We start from the raw sequence: 19,035 nt of genomic DNA, 5'->3' as shown, positions 1-19,035 counted from the left end.
TATAATTGCTTTACAATAGTGTGTTAGTTTCTGCTTTATAACAAAGTGAATCAGTTATACATGTACATATGTTCCCATATCTCTTCCCTCTTGCGTCTCCCTCCCTCCCACCTTCCCTATCCCACCCCTCTAGGTGGTCACAAAGCACCGAGCTGATCTCCCTGTGCTATGCGGCTGCTTCCCACTAGCTATCTGTTTTACGTTTGGTAGTGTATATATGTCCATGCCACTCTCTCACTTTGTCACAGCTTACCCTTCCCCCTCCCCATATCCTCAAGCCCATTCTCTAGTAGGTCTGTGTCTTTATTCCCCTCTTACCCCTAGGCTCTTCATGACATTTTTTCCCCTTAGATTCCATATATATGTGTTAGCATACGGTATTTGTCTTTCTCTTTCTGACTTACTTCACTGTGTATGACAGACTCTAGGTCCATCCACCTCACTACAAATAACTCAATTTCGTTTCTTTTTATGGCTGAGCAATATTCCATTGTATATATGTGCCACATCTTCTTTATCCATTCATCCGATGATGGACACTTAGGTTGCTTCCATCTCCTGGCTATCCAGCTATTATTCTTAAGCTACTCCTGGGTGCTGGAAACTCTGGTCAGCAAGGGGGTCAACACACATAGGCAGGATGGATGGAGCCTCTGCTGTCTCTGTGCTCAGAGTCTGATGGGCCGCACATGAACGCCAACTGTAGTTGTATATCCCCAAGAATACAGAGGACTTACTCAGGTAGACATATAGTTATTAGTATAAATGAAGGTTGCTTAAGCAGCAAATTCCAATGAAAAGGTATCAGGCACTCTTGGTGTTTCTGAATATGTATCCTAAAGACCACAGCATAAGAATTACCAGAAATATTGGTTTGATTTCCCTCTGAACCAGAATCTCTAGGGGATGGGCCTGACACCTGCATTTTATTTTATTTATTTTATTTTTTATTTAAAAAAATGTTTATTTATTTATTTGGCTGTTCTGGGTCTTAGTTGTGACATGTGGGATCTAGTTCCCTGACCAGGGATCAAACCCGGGCCCTCTGCATTGGGAGTGTGGAGTCTTAACCACTGGACCACCAGGGAAGTCCTGATACCTGCATTTTAATAAGCTCTCTGTATGGCTATACCTATATACCACTAGGGAGCTACTAGAATGGTGAGAACCTAGCTGGAAACCAGGGTAGAAGTAAAAGGGCACAGTAGAAGTTGATTTTCTGGATACTTTGCTTTACCCATTGCTTCTTTGTGTTATAGAAATGGAAATGTTTTGGACATCAGGTAGCATTTTGCTAATGGATCCAGGTGCGTTCATTTAACAGGTTAGAATTTATAACATGTATATTCGAGTTCTGTAATGAATGGTGGGCGAAGATTATTTACTTAAAATTTTTGATAAACATTTTCTTTTTCCACAGAACTCAACAAAAACCCAGTGGAAGGCTTTTCAGCAGGTTTAATAGATGACAATGATCTCTACCGATGGGAAGTCCTTATTATTGGTCCTCCAGATACACTTTAGTAAGTATAATGGAACTAACATCCAAGTGGAGCTCTTTTAGGAATTGAAATATAAACTATTTTGACAAACTGAAGTTTCCCAGTTTATAAAAGTGATAAAGTTAATCAGTTTTAATTAATCACTATTAATTGATGTAAAGATACACAACAGAATGTGGTGTAATCAAAGAGCAACAGAAAAAGATGGAATTTCTTAAATACGTTATGTAATACATTTTTAGATTCAAAGACCACAGTCTGATGTTCTGTGTGTTTGCAGACCAACTTAAACTTACTAATATTTAATGTTCTGTAAGATGGATCTTGACTATCTGATGTTAGTGACTAGTACAAGTCTCACACTTTTTTTTTTTTTTTTTTTGCGGTACGCTGGCCTCTCACTGTTGTGGCCTCTCCCGTTGCGGAGCACAGGCTCCAGACGCACAGGCTCAGTGGCCATGGCTCATGGGCCCAGCCGCTCCGCGGCATGTGGGATCCTCCCGGACCAGGGCACGAACCCGTGTCCCCTGCATCGGCAGGCGGACTCTCAACCACTGCACCACCAGGGAAGCCCTCACACTTTTTATAGAAGTTGAGGTATTGAAAAAAAAATGCAGCAACCTTCTCAAAGAAATACAACTGAAGGACAGCAGGGACCTTCTTGGGGAGTATACTTGGTCACTCAACTGTGGTCCTTGATGGTACTAAGCAGCAAGGATTTGGATACATCAAACATTTTTTTGATGGTGGAATAGTTTTATTTTAGATGTTCTGAGATGGTAACTCCTTTGTCTCCCCTTCGCCAACACCTGATGTAAGAGAAAATTCAGAGCTAGTTCTATACCAGAGCAAACTGGTATATGACATACAGAGTTGAGCTGTAGTATTGATTTGGGGGTTTTCTGAGGTCTGAAAAAAATGATTTATGTTTTGTCACAACTGTTCCCAATCAGAATTTTTGCTGATCTCCCAGCGGTATGTTTGCATTGGTAATTGTTTTTTTAATGGTATTATTTTTATTTATTTATTTAAAAATACTTATTTGTTTATTTGGTTGCACCAGGTCTTAGTTGCGGCTCGCAGGCTCATTAGTTGTGACATATGAACTCTTAGTTGTGGCATGCATGTGGGATCCAGTTCCCTGACCAGGATTGAACCCGGGCCCCCTGCATTGGGAGCTCGGAGTCTTATCCACTGTGCCACCAGGGAAGTCTCTGCATTGGTAATTGTTGCAAACTAAAATAACTCAATTTAGTCATTCTACAATGTTAGTTTGGTAAATAACAGTAGCCAATGAAAGCCATCCTAGAGGTATTCCTCCATAACCTTAATATTATTTATTTGAAAGCAAATTTCTTACCAAATTTTGCACACAAAAATCATACATACAGCCTGGCCTATGAGCCTGATGAGGTTCTGGTCGTCTAGGTTTTTAAATCAAAACATATTGTGTGAAGGTTTACTCAAGGGAGATACAGCAACATTCCAGTGACAGAATCTTGTTAATCTTAAAGTTGATATGTGATAACAAGAGAAATTCTTCTAAACTAATGTCTGTGTAGAAGATTAACTAGGCATCCAGGTTTGACCTCGATCTCTAAGGACCTTGCAAAATTCGTACACTTTTTTCGTGTGATGGTGGCAAGCATCTCTAAATATTATCAGCTGGTCCATATATATGTTGTGTCCCTTCAGCTTTACCAAAGAGAGATACTTTAATACTCATTGCACTAATTAGGCCATTCTTGCCGCCAATAAAAATCTATTTCTGGCCTTTCGTATACATTTAAAAACTGCTGGCTGTTGATCTGAGGTGTGGACAGCAGAAGCATTTGTGGCAGCTCCTCTGGAGTTGCTGACGAGACAACTGGCTGCCACTTCTGCACTGTCCCTTCTGATGAGAGCACTGGCTGCACCTGGGCTGCAGTTTAACCTCAGTGCCACACGTACTTTGAACATCCTGTGAGTAATGAAGCCTTAATGCAATTGACAGACCTTATAATAATCATCCAAAATTACTTTGGTATGATTGCTTTTTATTAATGACCTTTTCTAAAATTCATGTGCTGATAGTTATAAAATTGTTTTTAAAGCCCTCAAAAAAGAGGTTTATGATTTATTGAGTTTAGGCCGTCCCTTTTAGCAACTTCCTACTTAGAATGGTTGCAAAAATAAAGCAGTGTACTGGCATTTACATTACTCATTGATTTAGTTTCCAAAAGTTTTTTCAGTACTCTTATGCTAGATGCTAGGAACATGATCTTGAATTAGCTAATAGTCACTGCTCCCAAAGAGGTTACAGTTTAGTTGGCAAGACAGCTCATTGCATAGTTATTTAATACACCTTGAGGACAGCCATGATGGAGGGAGGCATTAGGTGTTGTGAGAACTCGTTGGTAGCATGGCAGGTTATGACTGTGTCAGGGAATTTTTCCCAGAGGAAGAGATGTCTAAAGTGGGAACTGAAGAGTTAGTAACTGTAATAGTTAGTAGGCTTTTGGCTTCAAGCAACAGAAATTGGATTTTAGCTGGCTTAGAAAATAAGGAATTTAAAAAAAAAATAAAATTATTTATTTATTTTTGGCTGCATTGGGTCTTCGTTGCTGCATGCTGGCTTTCTCTAGTTGCAGCGAGCGGGGGCTACTCTTCCTTGCGGTGCACGGACTTCTCATTGTGGTGGCTTCTCTTGTTTTGGAGCATGGGCTCTTGGCGCGCCAGCTTCAGTAGTTGTGGCACACGGGCTCAGTAATTGTGGCTCGTGGGCTCTAGAGCACAGGCTCAATAGTTGTGGTGCACGGGCTTAGTTGCTTTGTGGCATGTGGGATCTTCTCGGACCAGGGCTTGCACCCGTGTCCCCTGCATTGGCAGGCAGATTCCTAACTGCTGTACCACCAGCGAAGCCCCGTCTTGAGGCTTTCTCTACGAAAAACATTCTGAAACTGGTGTGACATGCCTGCTATTTTCAGACTAATGATTATCAAGTAGTGTGGCTAGCTGCCCATATCCTCGGCAAGAAAAATGTCAGGTAGGATGGCAGTAGGTTTTTACAGAAACTTTAGGAGACATGGGTAGCACCATGTAATCATAAATCTTATAAATTTGTATGAGGGAATGGTGAATGTGTACCTTTCCTGTATCTCTTATTCTTTTTTTCATCACTAATGGCTAGTGTGCTCAAGAAGTATGCTTAATTTTGTTTCCTACCTCTGCCAATGATGTGAAGAATTTGGAGAATCTTAAGATTATATGTATTTTGTAGTATTATTGCCTTATCTTGAGTGGGTATAGAAAATGAAGAGGTGGCTAACTAAACTCTCTGATTAATATTCTTTTACACTAACAAAATTCTTCCACAGTTCTGTTTAAAACTTAGAGGCGCAAGCCATATATTCTGTAATGAAATTTTGGAGGGAATGAACCTGCCTGCATGGCTTAGAAATTGATTGATCAATGGCAGTGCCGTGCCACTTATCATTTAGTGCTTAAGAACGTGAGTTTTGGAGACTGTCTTTGTTTAGCTCCCTGAGGCTATCACTGTTATCTGTGTGACTTTAAACAGTTATTTAAACTTTGTCTTGTTTCATTTCTAGGGTAAAACCCAATGCCTAGAAAGAGTTCAGAATGTTCAACATTCTGTTGTTGGTAATAGCAAAAGAAATCGGAAGCAAACATTTTGATTGTAATAGAAAAATTGTGGCAGGTAAAAATGAATAAACAGGAGACAGATATTATCAGGAATATATAAAAGAACAGTGTTGAGCAAAATTTCAGATGGCAGCACATGGTATATCATTTAAATAAGTAAATATGGCAGAATGATAGGATCTGACAAAGTAGAATGATAGGATCTGATACTTGTAAGATTTTTATAATTTTAATACAAAAACAGGGAAGTCTAATAGAAGAAACTTGAACTAGGCCTAGATTTCTCAACCTTTTCAAATGTGAAACTATTGGTTTCATACCTCTTTTTAACATCATGCTAGTAATTATACTATTAATACCTGTGAAGAGAATGTATAATGGGAGGGAAGGTATTTTTAATTCATTGATGCTTTTCATAAACTGCCATTTTGTTCATCATAGTAGATCTTTATATATTTGAAAAATAGTGAATATGTGACATTTTAATATTTAGTTTACTATGTTTTGTACTCTTTGAGTGTTCTGAGTTTTTTGCTAACTTGGCCGTTCACTGTTCACTAGAAGTTTGTGCCCACAAGTTGGGACTACTGAACTAGGCTTTTAAAAATAACAAGTAGGATTTTCACAGGTATTAGAGAAGTTAAAGATTCCACCTGTAGGAGAAAAACTGTAAGGAACTGCATGATTAGTTTAGAATGGGTGAGGACATTGCAGACAGAGTTAAAATTGTGTACTTTAAACTTTTAAGGATAGTCCTATTAAAATTTAAAGATTGAAAATAATTCAATAGACTAAGGCAATTTTTCATGATAGGGATTCCAATCAGCTAATATAAAGCTTTTTTTTAAAAAAAATTTATTTTACTTATTTATTTTTGGCTGTGTTAGGTCTTTGTTGCGCAGGCTTTCTCTAGTTGCAGTGAGTGGAGGCTACTCTTCGTTGTGGTGTGCGGGCTTCTCATTGCAGTGGCTTCTCTTGTGGAGCACGGGTTCTAGGAACGCAGGCTTCAGTAGTTGTGGTGTGTGGGCTCAGTAGTTGTGGCTCACAGGCTTAGTTGTTCTGCATGTGGGATCTTCCCGGACCAGGGCTCGAACCCATGTCCCCTGCATTGGCAGGTGGATTCTTAACCACTGCGCCACCAGGGAAGCCCCTAATATAAAGCTTTTAAGTAGATCTGATATCAGTTAGAACTCAGGGACCCAGGAAAGCTAACTTAGTATCAGGGAATAGTCTTACCAGTGGGATAAAGTACATGGGCTTTGTGGTAGCTGTTTTGATGTTGTTTTACATAGATTCTTGGCTGTTTTCTGTATTTGTGGCTTTCAAAGTGTTTTTGTTTTTCTTTTTGTTTTTGTTTTTTGCGGTACGCGGGCCTCTCACTGTTGCGGCCTCTCCCATTGCGGAGCACAGGCTCCGGATGCATAGGCTCAGCGGCCATGGCTCACGGGCCCAGCCGCTCTGCGGCATGTGGGATCTTCCCGGAACAGGGCACGAACCCTTGTCCCCTGCATCAGCAGGCGGACTCTCAACCACTGCGCCACCAGGGAAGCCCTTTTTATTCTATTTTTATTTGTTTATAAAGAAAACTCGTTAGTGACTCACTTACTTAGCTTTGCAGCCCCAGTTTGAAAAACTAGTTCATAGAATTAATATTTCCTAAGGCCAGTTTTGGCACTAATTTATCCAGTTGGGGTAACATAGTCCGAGAAGGTAGACTTATCTCTTAACAGTGTAATGCGCTCTTTACAACTGCTGTTCTAGTCTCCATTCCCTCAAGTCTTCATGTTTTTTCCCTTCAATAGATAGTCTCATAAATTATGAAAATTAAGACCATAAGGCAGGCATAAAATGTGTCAGCTTTCTTCCTTTTTACCCCTGGATATCTGTACTACATTCAGTCTGTTTTCTTCCTGTGCAAAAGGAAAGGATATTCTTTCTTTTTCGTGGTAAGCCCTTTACTACCCTTATTTTCTTTCTTCTAATTTCTCAGTTACTCTGTTTCGAGGTTTTTAAAGTCGAGGTTACTTTTTATACTCGGAATCTAGTGGCCTTTCCTAAGTATTCAGAAGTGTTTGGTGTTAATGATCTACCTTTCTTTGTTTAACTCCCCTCATCTTGCTTTTATGATTAGAAAAAGGCAATAAGAATTAATACTTGCTTGTGGTTAAAAATTCATGGTATATCAAAATGTACAAAGCAGAAAGTAAAAAAATCTCATAATCTTGTGCTTCAGAGTTAATTAACCATTATTATTATATATTGGTGTCATGTTTCCAGACATTTTTCTATTTGTATATAAACATACCCTCACTTTTTCTTTGTAAAGGCAAATGGGCTTATTCTATAGATTAAAAAAAAATTTTAACAATAGATTGCTCATATCATTCCAGTATTTATTACCGGTATTTTTCTTGATACTTTCCTCTGACTCTAGAATGGTAAGTGCCATAAATCAGTGATCTCTAATGTTTTGGTCCCTGTTGTATTCTTTTACATACAACAGTGCCTCCCATAGGTAGATAATCATTATCTATTTGTTTAATGAATGAAAACCATTTAATGAGCTGAGGATTCCATTTCTCGATGATCTGAAACAAACACAGTCAGATGACCCTGCTCTGATGGGGTGTACATCTTACAATAAGAGAATCAGAGGTGTGAATTGCTTTTGCAATAAAGAAATGAAAAGAGGTCCATGTGATAGAGGGACACAGTGGCTAGTTAAGATTGGGTAGTCAAGTAAAATCATTCTCAAGAGGTAACATTTAAGCTGAGTTCTGAATATGACAAAGGGAGAACAGTGTTTCAAACAGAGGAAACAGCTAGTACCAAGGACACAAGTCAGGGGCTTTGTCGTTTTTGCCCCATAAGGCTGACTTTTTTTCATTGGTTTTCTTTAACAATGACTTACGTTGTTTTGACAGTTGTTCAGGAACAGTTCCTAAGCAAATGACAGTGCTCTGCAGTGCCTTAACACAACAGTCACAGCCACATGTGCCTATTAGAATTAAACAAGATTAAAAATTCCGTTCCTCAGTTGTACTAGCCATATATATATATATATTTTTTTGTGTGTGTGTGGTACGTGGGCCTCTCACTGTTGTGACCTCTCCCGTTGCAGAGCACAGGCTCCGGACGCGCAGGCTCAGCGGCCATGGCTCACGGGCCCAGCCGCTCCGCGACATGTGGGATCTTCCCAGACTGGGGCACGAACCCGTGTCCCCTGCACTGGCAGGCGGACTCTCAACCACTGCGCCACCAGGGAAGCCCTCGCCATATTATTGATACAAGTGGTTGGTGGCTAACATATTGGCCAGCATAACTATAAACCACCTCTAGTGTGTGAAAGTTCTGTTGCACAGCCCTACTTTGGAAAGTCACCAATTATAAACTCCTTGAGAGACTTTATGCTTTGTTCACTGCTGTACTCCCAGTGTCTGACACGTAAAGACTGAATAAATATTTGTTAAATGATAAGATGAATAAATGGATGGATGGATTGAAGGTCAGCACAACTGTTCCCAGAGAGGGAATAAGAAAATACATAAGCTCTCAGATGAGAAAAAGCTTGTTGTGTTTGAAGAACAGAAAGAAGACTGGCTGGAACTAGAGAGAAGAGTGGAAGATTGAGATCAACGTAGAGAAATTGGCAACTTGACCCTGATAGGCAATGTTAAACTTAACTTTTAAATTTTGTTTTAAGTGCAGTGGGAAGAGATTAAAAGGTTTGTAGCACAGCAGTCGTGTAATCTGATCTGGATGCCTTTTTTTAAAGCTGTTTCTTTCATTTTACTGTTTTTTGAGAGTTTAATAAGGTGGTAGGTATGACAGTTTATTAAACTGGATATTTGAGTAAAGTAAACTGCTTGAAATCCAGATTATTTATTTTGTTTATAATGTTAGCACTAGCATCTTGTTTTATGTTTGTTTTAATAATTTTCTTATTTATAAGCAGGAACTTATAGGCAAGAACTTGTTTTTGTTTTTGTATTTCCAGTGAAGGTGGTGTTTTTAAGGCTCATCTCACTTTCCCAAAAGATTATCCCCTTCGGCCTCCTAAAATGAAATTCATTACAGAAATCTGGCACCCAAATGGTAAGTTTATCTAGTTTTACTTTTACATTTGCAAGTATGATGGCCTGTCCCTGAAGTTTTCAAGGTCAATAAGGAAGATGTAGTTCTCAATGAAATTGCGTTGGAATTTTTGTACTAAGTTTGTTGTGTTTGTTATGCACATGGGCTTGGATTTAGATTCCTTAGAAGAGAAGAATTGACAGAGATCACATGGGGAAAAAAATCTTCATTTATTTATTTATTTACTTACTTAGTTTTCAGCTCGTTTTGAGACTCATGATGTTCCTAACTGGAGGCAGGGTTGGTGGGTGATATTCAACATTAATAGAGCTCTTATAATTGAGGAGATAATTTCCAAGGTATTAGGTGACTCATTGGCTATTACAAAGAGCTTAGAAGTAATTAAACCTGGATTTTTAATTTCTATTTTCTCATCTTAGCTCCTAGACTATGGACAACGCTTAACTTTTAATGTATGTTCTTAGCTGTCAAAAAGGAATGTCTTACCTACATCATAAGGTGATTGATAGGATCAAATGAGATACAATACTGTGTGTTTAAACCTTCAAAAGTATCCAGTACTGCAGTGCATAAAATGGTGACATTGACTTTTTTACCCAAAGATGTACTACCATTTAAAATTCACTTTGTGAGCCAAAGGTTAGGCCAGATAAACTATGTGTATACACAGTCTCCCTGAACTTTTGGCCTTGTTTTGTATGATAGAGCTTGCAAGAATTTCTTTCCTAAGTATTTTGACTATCAGTATTTTGTCATCAAAGTTGTCTTTTTAGACAATTACACTGATCTTCATTCTACTTCTCATAGTCCAGACTTTCAGTTGCAAGGAAGAGAAACCCTTATATATTAGTTTAAGCAAAAATCAGTGAGGGTAACAGATGCATGAATAAACCAAGGCTTTGTTTCAAGGAAGTGTAATAGCACCCAGTGACTTGAAAAACATAGGAGTCTTACTTAGGAGAGACTAGACTGGCAAATGGAAAACTATTGGGAACCAAGGAAGCCGCCATATTTCATCACATCTAAGATAGCAGTGATGACAAAAGACATAGTTAATTTTTGCACCAGGAAGAAGGGAGAAAAATAATTTCTTTCTGGTAGAACACATTAGCGATAATCCTACAAGATATATGGAGGCACGAATTGACCACATCTGCCTTGGACGTTTCTTTCATTTCTTCCTAGCCTTTTGGCAGTTTCTCCTGCCTTCTCTTGAATTATTTGATGTGTAAGTCAATCTTTTTCCACCTATTTCAAAGGAAAATGTAACGAAGTTTCTGAATGTTGTCTCTACCACAAATTAGCTATATTACTGTAGGTAAAAGCCTCTTGAACCTTAGTTTCTCTATCTGTGAGAGTTACATGAGAGAATATATGTAAGCAGTACATGGAACCTCTGTTAAGAGGAACAATAGCAGTGGCCTCCGTAGTTTAAGAGGGCAACTGAAATGAGTGTTTATTTTCTTTGTTTTTTAAGGTTGAAGGGATTGTTGGTTTGCAGACCATAAGGGAGAAGGCATTAGAGAGTAAAGTAATTAAGATGTGATTTGAGTGAAGGGATGCTTTGTGAAGAAAGGATACCCGAGGAGGCAATGGGCCAGGGATGGCAGGTTCAGAAGGAGCTAGACTTAGAAAGGGGAGTGAGAGTGGTCTGCAGTGGGAATGAGGGGAAAAACCAGCATTTGAATTTCTGCTAGGTGCTGGAGATACAAAGATGATCGAGTTATGGTCTTTCTGTAAGGATATTATGGTATGTGTAAGGGAAAGACGGACATAAATTTAATGGTGAAACAGAGACAACAGTGATGTTGTTATAAAGGTGTTTGGTAGCATAGAAGAGGGAGTCAGGGAATGATGGAGAATATGATTCTTAAATAGAATTTTGAATATGTATCTTTAGTCATGGGGACTCAATAGTTTTAAAGCTGTATAGTAGGTTCATCATGACTATATTTATGTCTAGAAAGTTTATACTCACGGGGGAAGGTTTGGAAGGGAAAACCAGACAAAATAGCTAGGAGATAGAGGATTTTATCAATTGCTAATGGGTACGGCATTTCTTTCTGTGGTGGTGAATATATTGTAAAATTGATCGTGGTGATGGTTATACAACTCTAAACATACTAGAAACCATTAAATTGTATACTTCAAATGCATGAATTATATCTCAAAAGCTGTTTTATTAAAAATTATTATATGGTAAAGTCATATAAGTCATTTGTATGACTTAGATGCACTCAATTTGAGGCTTGTTTTTCTGGAGGTGCAGTTGCCATAACCACTTAGGTAATTAAAGAAAACTAGTCAAGGCTCAGCAGTGAGCTTAGGGCCTTGGAAGCTACTGACATCAAGATGACAGGTAACGATATCAAATCATCATGTGGTATACCTTAAACTTACACAACGTTTTCTGTCAATTATATCTTAATAAAGCTGGCGGGGGGGGGAGATGGTGGGTAACACTGTGATATAATGAATGGTTTAATTTACTTAGGGAAAAGAGGATTAATTTTGGAGATTAGGATAACATCAAAAGTCAGACCAAGGAAAAGGAAAAGAAGAAAGTGATTGAGAGAATGGCTTCAAGAACCAGGGAAAGGAAGTGTGCCACGGAAGTAAGAGAGGAAAATGTGTCCAGGAAGGTGTCCTCAACGGTATCAGTTGTTTTGGGCCCAGAAGGGTTGACTTCAAAAATACCCAGGAGAATATGTTCTCCCAGTCACTTTGTGAGAATAGTCATAGCATCCTGTTTGGAAGCAGAAGACAGTTTCCCATAAGGCAAAAAAGAAAGTACCCAAGTGTAAATAGAGAAGACGAGGGGAAATCAGATTTTCCTAATTTTAGAGCACAGCTTCAAGAGAAGGGAGATAGCTTGAAGGGTATGCATGGTTCAGGTAGTTTAGTTTCAAGATGGAAGAAGAGCTGTGTTTTCTTCTCAGTCATTGATGCTGAGACTGTTGGCTAGCTACTTATGGGGAAATGGATTTAGAAATTTTCTTCACACCAAACAGCAAAGTGAATTAAAACTCTAAATGGAATAAAAAGTTTCAAGTGGTTTTTAAAAATAGTGAATATTATTTTCTGGGTGTTAGGAACAAGGGGTTTCTAGTTTCAAAAGCAATAAATATTGGAAGACTATAAAGAGGAAAGAGAAATGGTAACTAAATTCAGTATGGGATTCTTAAATGAATCTTGTGTCAGATAATAAGGCCAGCCATTAAAAAACATTACTGGGGTATTGAAATGAAAGAAAAAAAATAACAGGCAAAAATTAAACAAGGAAAATTAAGAAGCAGTTTGGCAAGAAGAAAACTAAACATTGAGTACATAAATCGGTAAAGGACATGAACAGACGTTTGACTAAAGAGGAAATACATAAAGTTTCTGTACATGGAAAAATTTAGCCCCTAAAAGTATTTTAAACTAGATTTCAGTTGTGAAATTAAAAATTTTTTCAATAAAGAAAAATCTTAGTTTTATTGCCTTGTCACTCAGAATTATCAGCTCATATCTTGCATTTTTAAAGTGTAATTTGGTAATAGGCATTAAGCGTAAAAACCTCTTTCTAAGAAACTAAACTGTATGTTTAAAATGAAATGACACAAGGTTAAAAAATTTTAAAGGTGCTAAATTACGATAATTTTTATAAAAGGAAAATGGGTCTCAAATAGATTCTCTCTGATAGAATTCTGTACAAACATTTGATGTTAAATGTTCTCAAAGAAAATGACTTCCAAAGAAAAAATTTTAAGTGTAAGTGAGGAAAATATCTTAATACTGTGTAAGCATTTTCTGTTCAACTTTATAGTGCTGTCACAAGTTTTGCTGTTGTTATTCTTGATCTAGTTAGTTATTTCATTTTAGTTAAGAGATTTTACTAGGAGGTGTAGGTGAGTTGGGAAAAGGAACCTTAATTGCAGAACAGCTCATATACAAGACATTGAAGGCATGAGTCTTGAATGTTGCATTCACTGTTGAACTCCATGTCAGGTGGTGGGTGCCTGGCACACGGCACGCGTTCAAGAAGCATTTATCGTAGAGCCACAGTGCACACGAACTTTGACTCTGGTTACCCAGAGTTAATAATAGCAGGGGAGTGCTTGAGTTAGGAGGTGAAAAGTAGGCTTTAACATTATACCTATCATAAATTTGTTGGACTTTAGGTAGGAAGTCAGGGATGAAATATACATAAATAGTGTCATTGGTTGTTTATAGGATTTGGAAATTTGGTTAAAAAGTTTTTCACCAAAATTTTATACTTTTCTGTCTTTTCTAACATTTCTCCAATAAGTATGCTTTTTGCAATAGGGAAAATTTCACTGTAGAAGATTAATGAATGTTATGATTTTGATAGTTCCCTAATAGGAAATATTTGTGTGATGTAAATGTGGATTAGGACTCCTCTACCCCTTTTGATCAACAATTAATTTGTGGCTTGGATTTTAAAACCGTTTTATAGATTAGGGGCCTAATGAATATCACTTACGTTGATGAATTTTCACTAGCAATATAACATGTTCCTTTTGTGGATTTGAGTATACTTTTTCCCTGAAAATATAATTTTGCCTTTATGTGATTTTAAAAGTATATTATCATGTTACCTTTTATTTTTTTCTTAGGAAAGTCTCTAGACCTTTGACTATTAACAATTTCAATCAATAAGTTAGTGGGGAAACTAGGAATTCATTATCCAGAAACTCAATTCTGGTGTTTAGACCATATACTTTCTGCAAATGAAGAACAGATTCAACAGATGCCATTTCTTCATTTCATTGTATTTATTACATGTAAATGCTAGGCACCATCTACATACTATGTGTCTTGAAATTTTGCACAAATGAAAAAGGTAGCTTACATTCCTTTTGGGTTTGTCAGGTGGATCCTACTTGGTAAAATCTTCGGTCTTCCTAAAAGGTTAACAGGTTCCATTTTGGAAATTAACTTCTGTATCTTTTCAGTGGTACAGTGGTATTGAATTTTATACAGATGCCGTGGGAATTGGGACCATGTTTATTATAATATGTATTTTATGTATAGCCAAATTATTTTAAATATTTAAAACAGTAATCTTATTCTTTAATTTTGCAGTTGATAAAAATGGTGATGTATGCATTTCTATTCTTCATGAGCCCGGGGAAGATAAATATGGTTATGAAAAGCCCGAGGAACGCTGGCTGCCTATTCACACCGTGGAAACCATCATGATTAGTGTCATTTCTATGCTGGCAGACCCTAATGGAGACTCACCTGCTAATGTTGACGCTGCGGTAAGGTGGTCACATGCACACATCTCCCCTCCCGTTTAATTAAACTTGATTAGAACTATAGTAACTTTATAAGTATATATGTGTGGATGTGTATGATATATGTTTTTATTCATTTAATTTTTTCATGAATCTGTACAAAGATAAGTAAGACGTAACTAAGCTTTACCCCTAAATATTTGTACCTGCATCTTTTAAGAATAAGGACACTAGGGGATTCCCTGTTGGTGCAGTGGTTAAGAATCCTCCTGCCAATGCAGGGGACATGGGTTCGATCCCTGGTCCAGGAAGATCCTACATGCTGTGGACCAGCTAAGCCCATGTGCCACAACCACTGGGCCTGTGCTCTACAGCCCACGAGCCACAACTACTGAAGCCTGCGCGCCTAGAGCCCGTGCTCCACAACAAGAGAAGCCACCTCAGTGAGAAGCCCGCGCACCACAATGAAGAGTAGCCCGTGCTCGTCGCAACTAGAGAAAGCCTGCGAGCAGCAACAAAGACCCAACGCAGCACCCCCCAAAAAAATAAATTAAAAAAAAAAAAGGAATAAGGACACTATCCTATATAACTATAAAACAGCTGTCATACCTATGAGAACTTATTATCAGGTCCCTAGTAGGTCCATATTATTATTCCCAAGCTTTTATTTTTAAAACTTTCAGACCTACAAAATGTTGCATTAGTTATAAACACCCTTAAACACCCCTATACCCTACACATACAGGTTCACAAATGTGGACATTTTACAACGTTGTTATTATCATTATTATTATTTGCTAAACTGAGAATACTTTACAGATCTTTATGTTTAAGTATATACTTAAATACTTCAGCGTGTATCTCCTAAGAACGAAATGGGTGGGGCGGCAGAATCCAGAATTTTAGGAACCCACATTGCTTTTGAAAAATTAATTAATTTTGGCTGTGTTGGGTCTTCGTTGCTCCATGAGGGCTTTCTCTAGTTGTGTTGAGTGGGGGCTGTTCTTCATTGTAGTGCTCGGGCTTCTCATTGTGGTGGCATCTCTTGTTGAGGAGCACAGGCTCTAGGCGTGTGGGCGTCAGTAGTTGTGGCACATGGGCTTAGTTGCTCTACGGCATGTGGGATCTCCTGAACCAGGGCTTGAACCCATGTCCCCTGCATTGGCAGGTGGTTTCTTAACCAGTGCGTCACCAGGGAAGTCCTCACGTTACATTTTGTATTCGTTTTATTTTTTACTTATTTATTTATTTTTTATTTTGTAAAGGTTGGTATTTCTTACCATTTTACTGTAGGTTTCTCATTTTTACATTATTGTTTTTATTTTCTTTTTTTTGGTCTTCTCTTCCTTCTCCTTTTCTTTTTTTTAAAAATTATTTTATTTATTTGTTAATTTTTTTTGGCTGCACTGCACTCCACGGCATGTGGGATCTTAGTTCCCTGACCAGGGATCAAACCCATGCCCCCTGCAGTGGAAGCGTGCAGTCTTAACCACTGGACCGCCACAGAAGTCCTGTATTCATGTTTTATTAATCTCCTTTAATCTAGAATAGTCCTAGTTCCTCAGCCGTCTATCCTTCTTTAACAATCCTTTTGTTCTAATTCTTATTCTTGGAAACTTTGTTAGTATATGTGAAAGCTGGGAGATTAAATTCACCTTTTTTCCTTGTTATTTCAAACCTACATAAAAACTTGGGTGAAATCTTACATGTAGAAAAACACTACATATAATAACCCCCTTTCAAATCTCTGGCTTTGAATTTTTGAATTTAGTAATTGAATTGAAGTAAACACTGGCAGAAAACCATTCTAACTTCTAATAAGTCAAGTATCAGTCCAAACAACATAAGGGGCGCACGTGTGCAGAATTGGTTTCACTCAAGAGTGTGTGAGTAATAAGCCAGATGTTAAACTAAGAGTGAAAAAAAAAATAAACTAAGTGAGTTGGAGGAAGAGGGGTACCATTTAAATGCCAAAGTGAAGAAGTAATTACTTTCAGTACCAATACCCACACTAGCAGCTCTAATTCTAGTGGTCTTCAGTATATTTATATAAAATCTATATATCATCGTTATTACTTTAGGAAGGTATTAATTTTGGGTGTAGGTAGGAGGAAGGGCCAAGCTATTGAGTCATATAGACTTTCTGTCAATCTCTTTTCAGCCCCACTTCATTTATTTATTTGTTTGGCTGCTCCAGGTCTTAGTTGCGGTATGTGAGATCTTAAGTTTCAGCATGCGGGATCTTTAGTTGTGGCATGCGGGCTCTTAGTTGCAGCATGCAGGATCTAGTTTCATGACCAGGGATCTAACCTGAGCCCCCTGCATTGAGAGCGTGAAGTCTTAACCACTGGACCACCAGGGAAGTCCCTCAGCCCCACATCTTTTTTTTTTTTTTTTTTTTAAATGTTTATTTATTTATTTATTTGACTGCACTGGGTCTTCTTTAGCTGTGGCATGCACCTCACCCCCACTTCTTACTGACTTCTCAGAGCTGTCATTTCCAAACTTTAACTTCAGAGTTCTGTTCAATAGGTCCTTTTCCCTCCTTTGCTGGGGTTCCATTGAGACTCCTGTAGGCTATTACTTTCTCTCCTCTAATGTACGTTTCATTGTTCTTCCATCTACTTTTGGTCTTCCAGAAGAAATTTCTCCCCGTGATTAGATGATTTTAATGCCATTTTCTTTGACAGTGAGGATTTATACCTTAAAAAAATAATTCCGGTATGATCATTTTAATAGGATCTTAGGAGAGCTAAGAGATAAACATATGTGCTTTTTGGTCTATTGATTCCGTAGGTTCTTCACATGTAAAATGCAGATGATAACACCACCCATCTGGTCATCCACAGTGTGTGGCATAGTGGATTCAACAAATGGCGACTCTGTTATTAGCTAGCTCCTGCTTTGAACCATCATCTACCAATCTATCTTCTACCTAGAAGTCATCCTTGCCCAGTCTTGTGTGTCACCAGAGAATGTCAGTCAAATTATATATCTAAATTCCTTTCCACCCCTCTGCCATTGATTTGATTCCTTTTAACTTCTTACCTACATTATTGTAATAGCTTTCTATCTCATCTCCCTGCTCTCAGTCTTACTTCTCTCTGCTAAGTGCTCTTTTTAGATGATTTTTTTTTCTTTCTTTTCTTGAGATTGACCTTCCTTCTTTTCTGGAATTGACCCTTTCTCCTTAAAATTTCTTAAATATGGTAATGAGGTAATTACAGACAATAACATTTTATCCATAAATATTTCATCAAACATCTCCAGATCTCTGTAGATGTTAGCATTATAGTTTATCTCATAATTTATTATAATGATTGGCTTTCTGGGGTGCCTTGCTTTGAGGGCAAAAATTGTTGTTCAAATCTCTTCCTCTGCACAGGCAAGTATTGAAGATTTCTGTAGTCTTTGCTGTCCCTAAATGGATGATATAGCAGGGGGAAAAAAGGGCTGGGCATTTTTGTGAGAATTTCCTGGTATTTACATGCTAAGTAAAATCAGCTCTATTCTCCTGTGAAACTATGCTGGTGCTGTTTTGTGTTCCATTTTTATGGGCCAGGCAGTGATAGTGATATTGTCACTGTCATGTGTCCCACCCCCTCATCCCCCCGCCCCCACTAGAAATAGTACTCAGTATCACCTCAGTATGATGCATTACACCCATATACTTGATATTGGAGGCACTGTTATGTCTACTTTATTTTCTGGTTGCTACCCAGTAGGGAGAGTTGGTGATCCTTCAGATAGCCTGGATATCTTATTTGTAAGTCGTAGCTTTCTTTTTAGCATAATACAAAACTGCTAATGATCTTCAGGGCCTTTTCCTTTTTTAAAGAGACTTTTGCCTGTAGAGGTCATTTGCATGTATCTTAGCAGAGTGCCTTGCAAAAGTGTTTCTTGACTACTTTTCTACCTTGTCAACTTTTTAACATTTTAAAAGTATTCACATTACCAAAGCATTACATTCAAAATTAAAGTTAGTATTTGAGATTGTAAGAGGAGTTTACATAAAATCAGTTGCTGTTACTTTTGTACTTACAGAAAGAATGGAGGGAAGACAGAAATGGAGAATTCAAAAGGAAAGTTGCCCGCTGTGTAAGAAAAAGCCAAGAGACTGCTTTTGAGTGACATTTATTCAACAGCTGTAACTTCACTTATTTCAGGGTAAGTTCATTTAAAAAGTCATCCTATTCTTTTGCTTTTTTTTTTTTTTTTTTTTTTTTGCGCGCTGCGCGGGCCTCTCTCTGTTGTGGCCTCTCCCGTTGTGGAGCACAGGCTCCGGACGCGCAGGCTCAGCGGCCATGGCTCACGGGCCCAGCCGCTCCGCGGCACGTGGGATCTTCCCGGACCGGGGCACAAACCCGTGTCCCCTGCATCAGCAGGCGGACTCTCAACCACTGCACCACCAGGGAAGCCCTTCTTTTGCATTTTTATACACGTCATAAATGTTTTTAGAAATTGTGTGATTTGGGTATTTGAATTGCTTGTTTTCATTGGCCTCATTTTTTAGTGGTAGTATCCAGTAGTCTCTTATTTCTCAGCAGAAA

At 38.2% G+C, this 19,035-nt stretch overlaps 1 protein-coding gene across 4 annotated transcripts in view; it reads left to right on the top strand.

Annotated features, from left to right (window-relative positions):
* UBE2G1 (ubiquitin conjugating enzyme E2 G1) overlaps positions 1-19,035 on the top strand; it is a 104,431-nt gene that overhangs the window by 70,078 nt on the left and 15,318 nt on the right. For 3 of the 4 annotated variants that reach the window (XR_003438008.1, XR_003438007.1, XM_027130744.1), the window contains exons 2-6: positions 1,260-1,307; positions 1,421-1,523; positions 9,145-9,242; positions 14,331-14,509; positions 18,530-18,652. Coding sequence is in view for 2 of the 4 variants with exons in the window: in XM_027130744.1 (XP_026986545.1) it covers positions 1,260-1,307; positions 1,421-1,523; positions 9,145-9,242; positions 14,331-14,509; positions 18,530-18,616 (515 nt within the window). In the remaining 2 variants the exon portion in view is untranslated. The remainder of the gene's footprint in view (positions 1-1,259; positions 1,308-1,420; positions 1,524-9,144; positions 9,243-14,330; positions 14,510-18,529; positions 18,653-19,035) is intronic. The other variant, XM_027130745.1, reaches the window with a different exon arrangement.

This window comes from Aethalodelphis obliquidens, unplaced genomic scaffold (assembly GCF_003676395.1).
Source record: "Aethalodelphis obliquidens isolate GAN/ISIS:26980383/991018 unplaced genomic scaffold, ASM367639v1 scaffold38, whole genome shotgun sequence".
NCBI classification, from domain to species: Eukaryota; Metazoa; Chordata; class Mammalia; order Artiodactyla; family Delphinidae; genus Aethalodelphis; species Aethalodelphis obliquidens.
The sequence above is the reverse complement of the archived record's forward strand: the minus strand, read 5'-3'. Positions and strand labels throughout refer to the sequence as shown.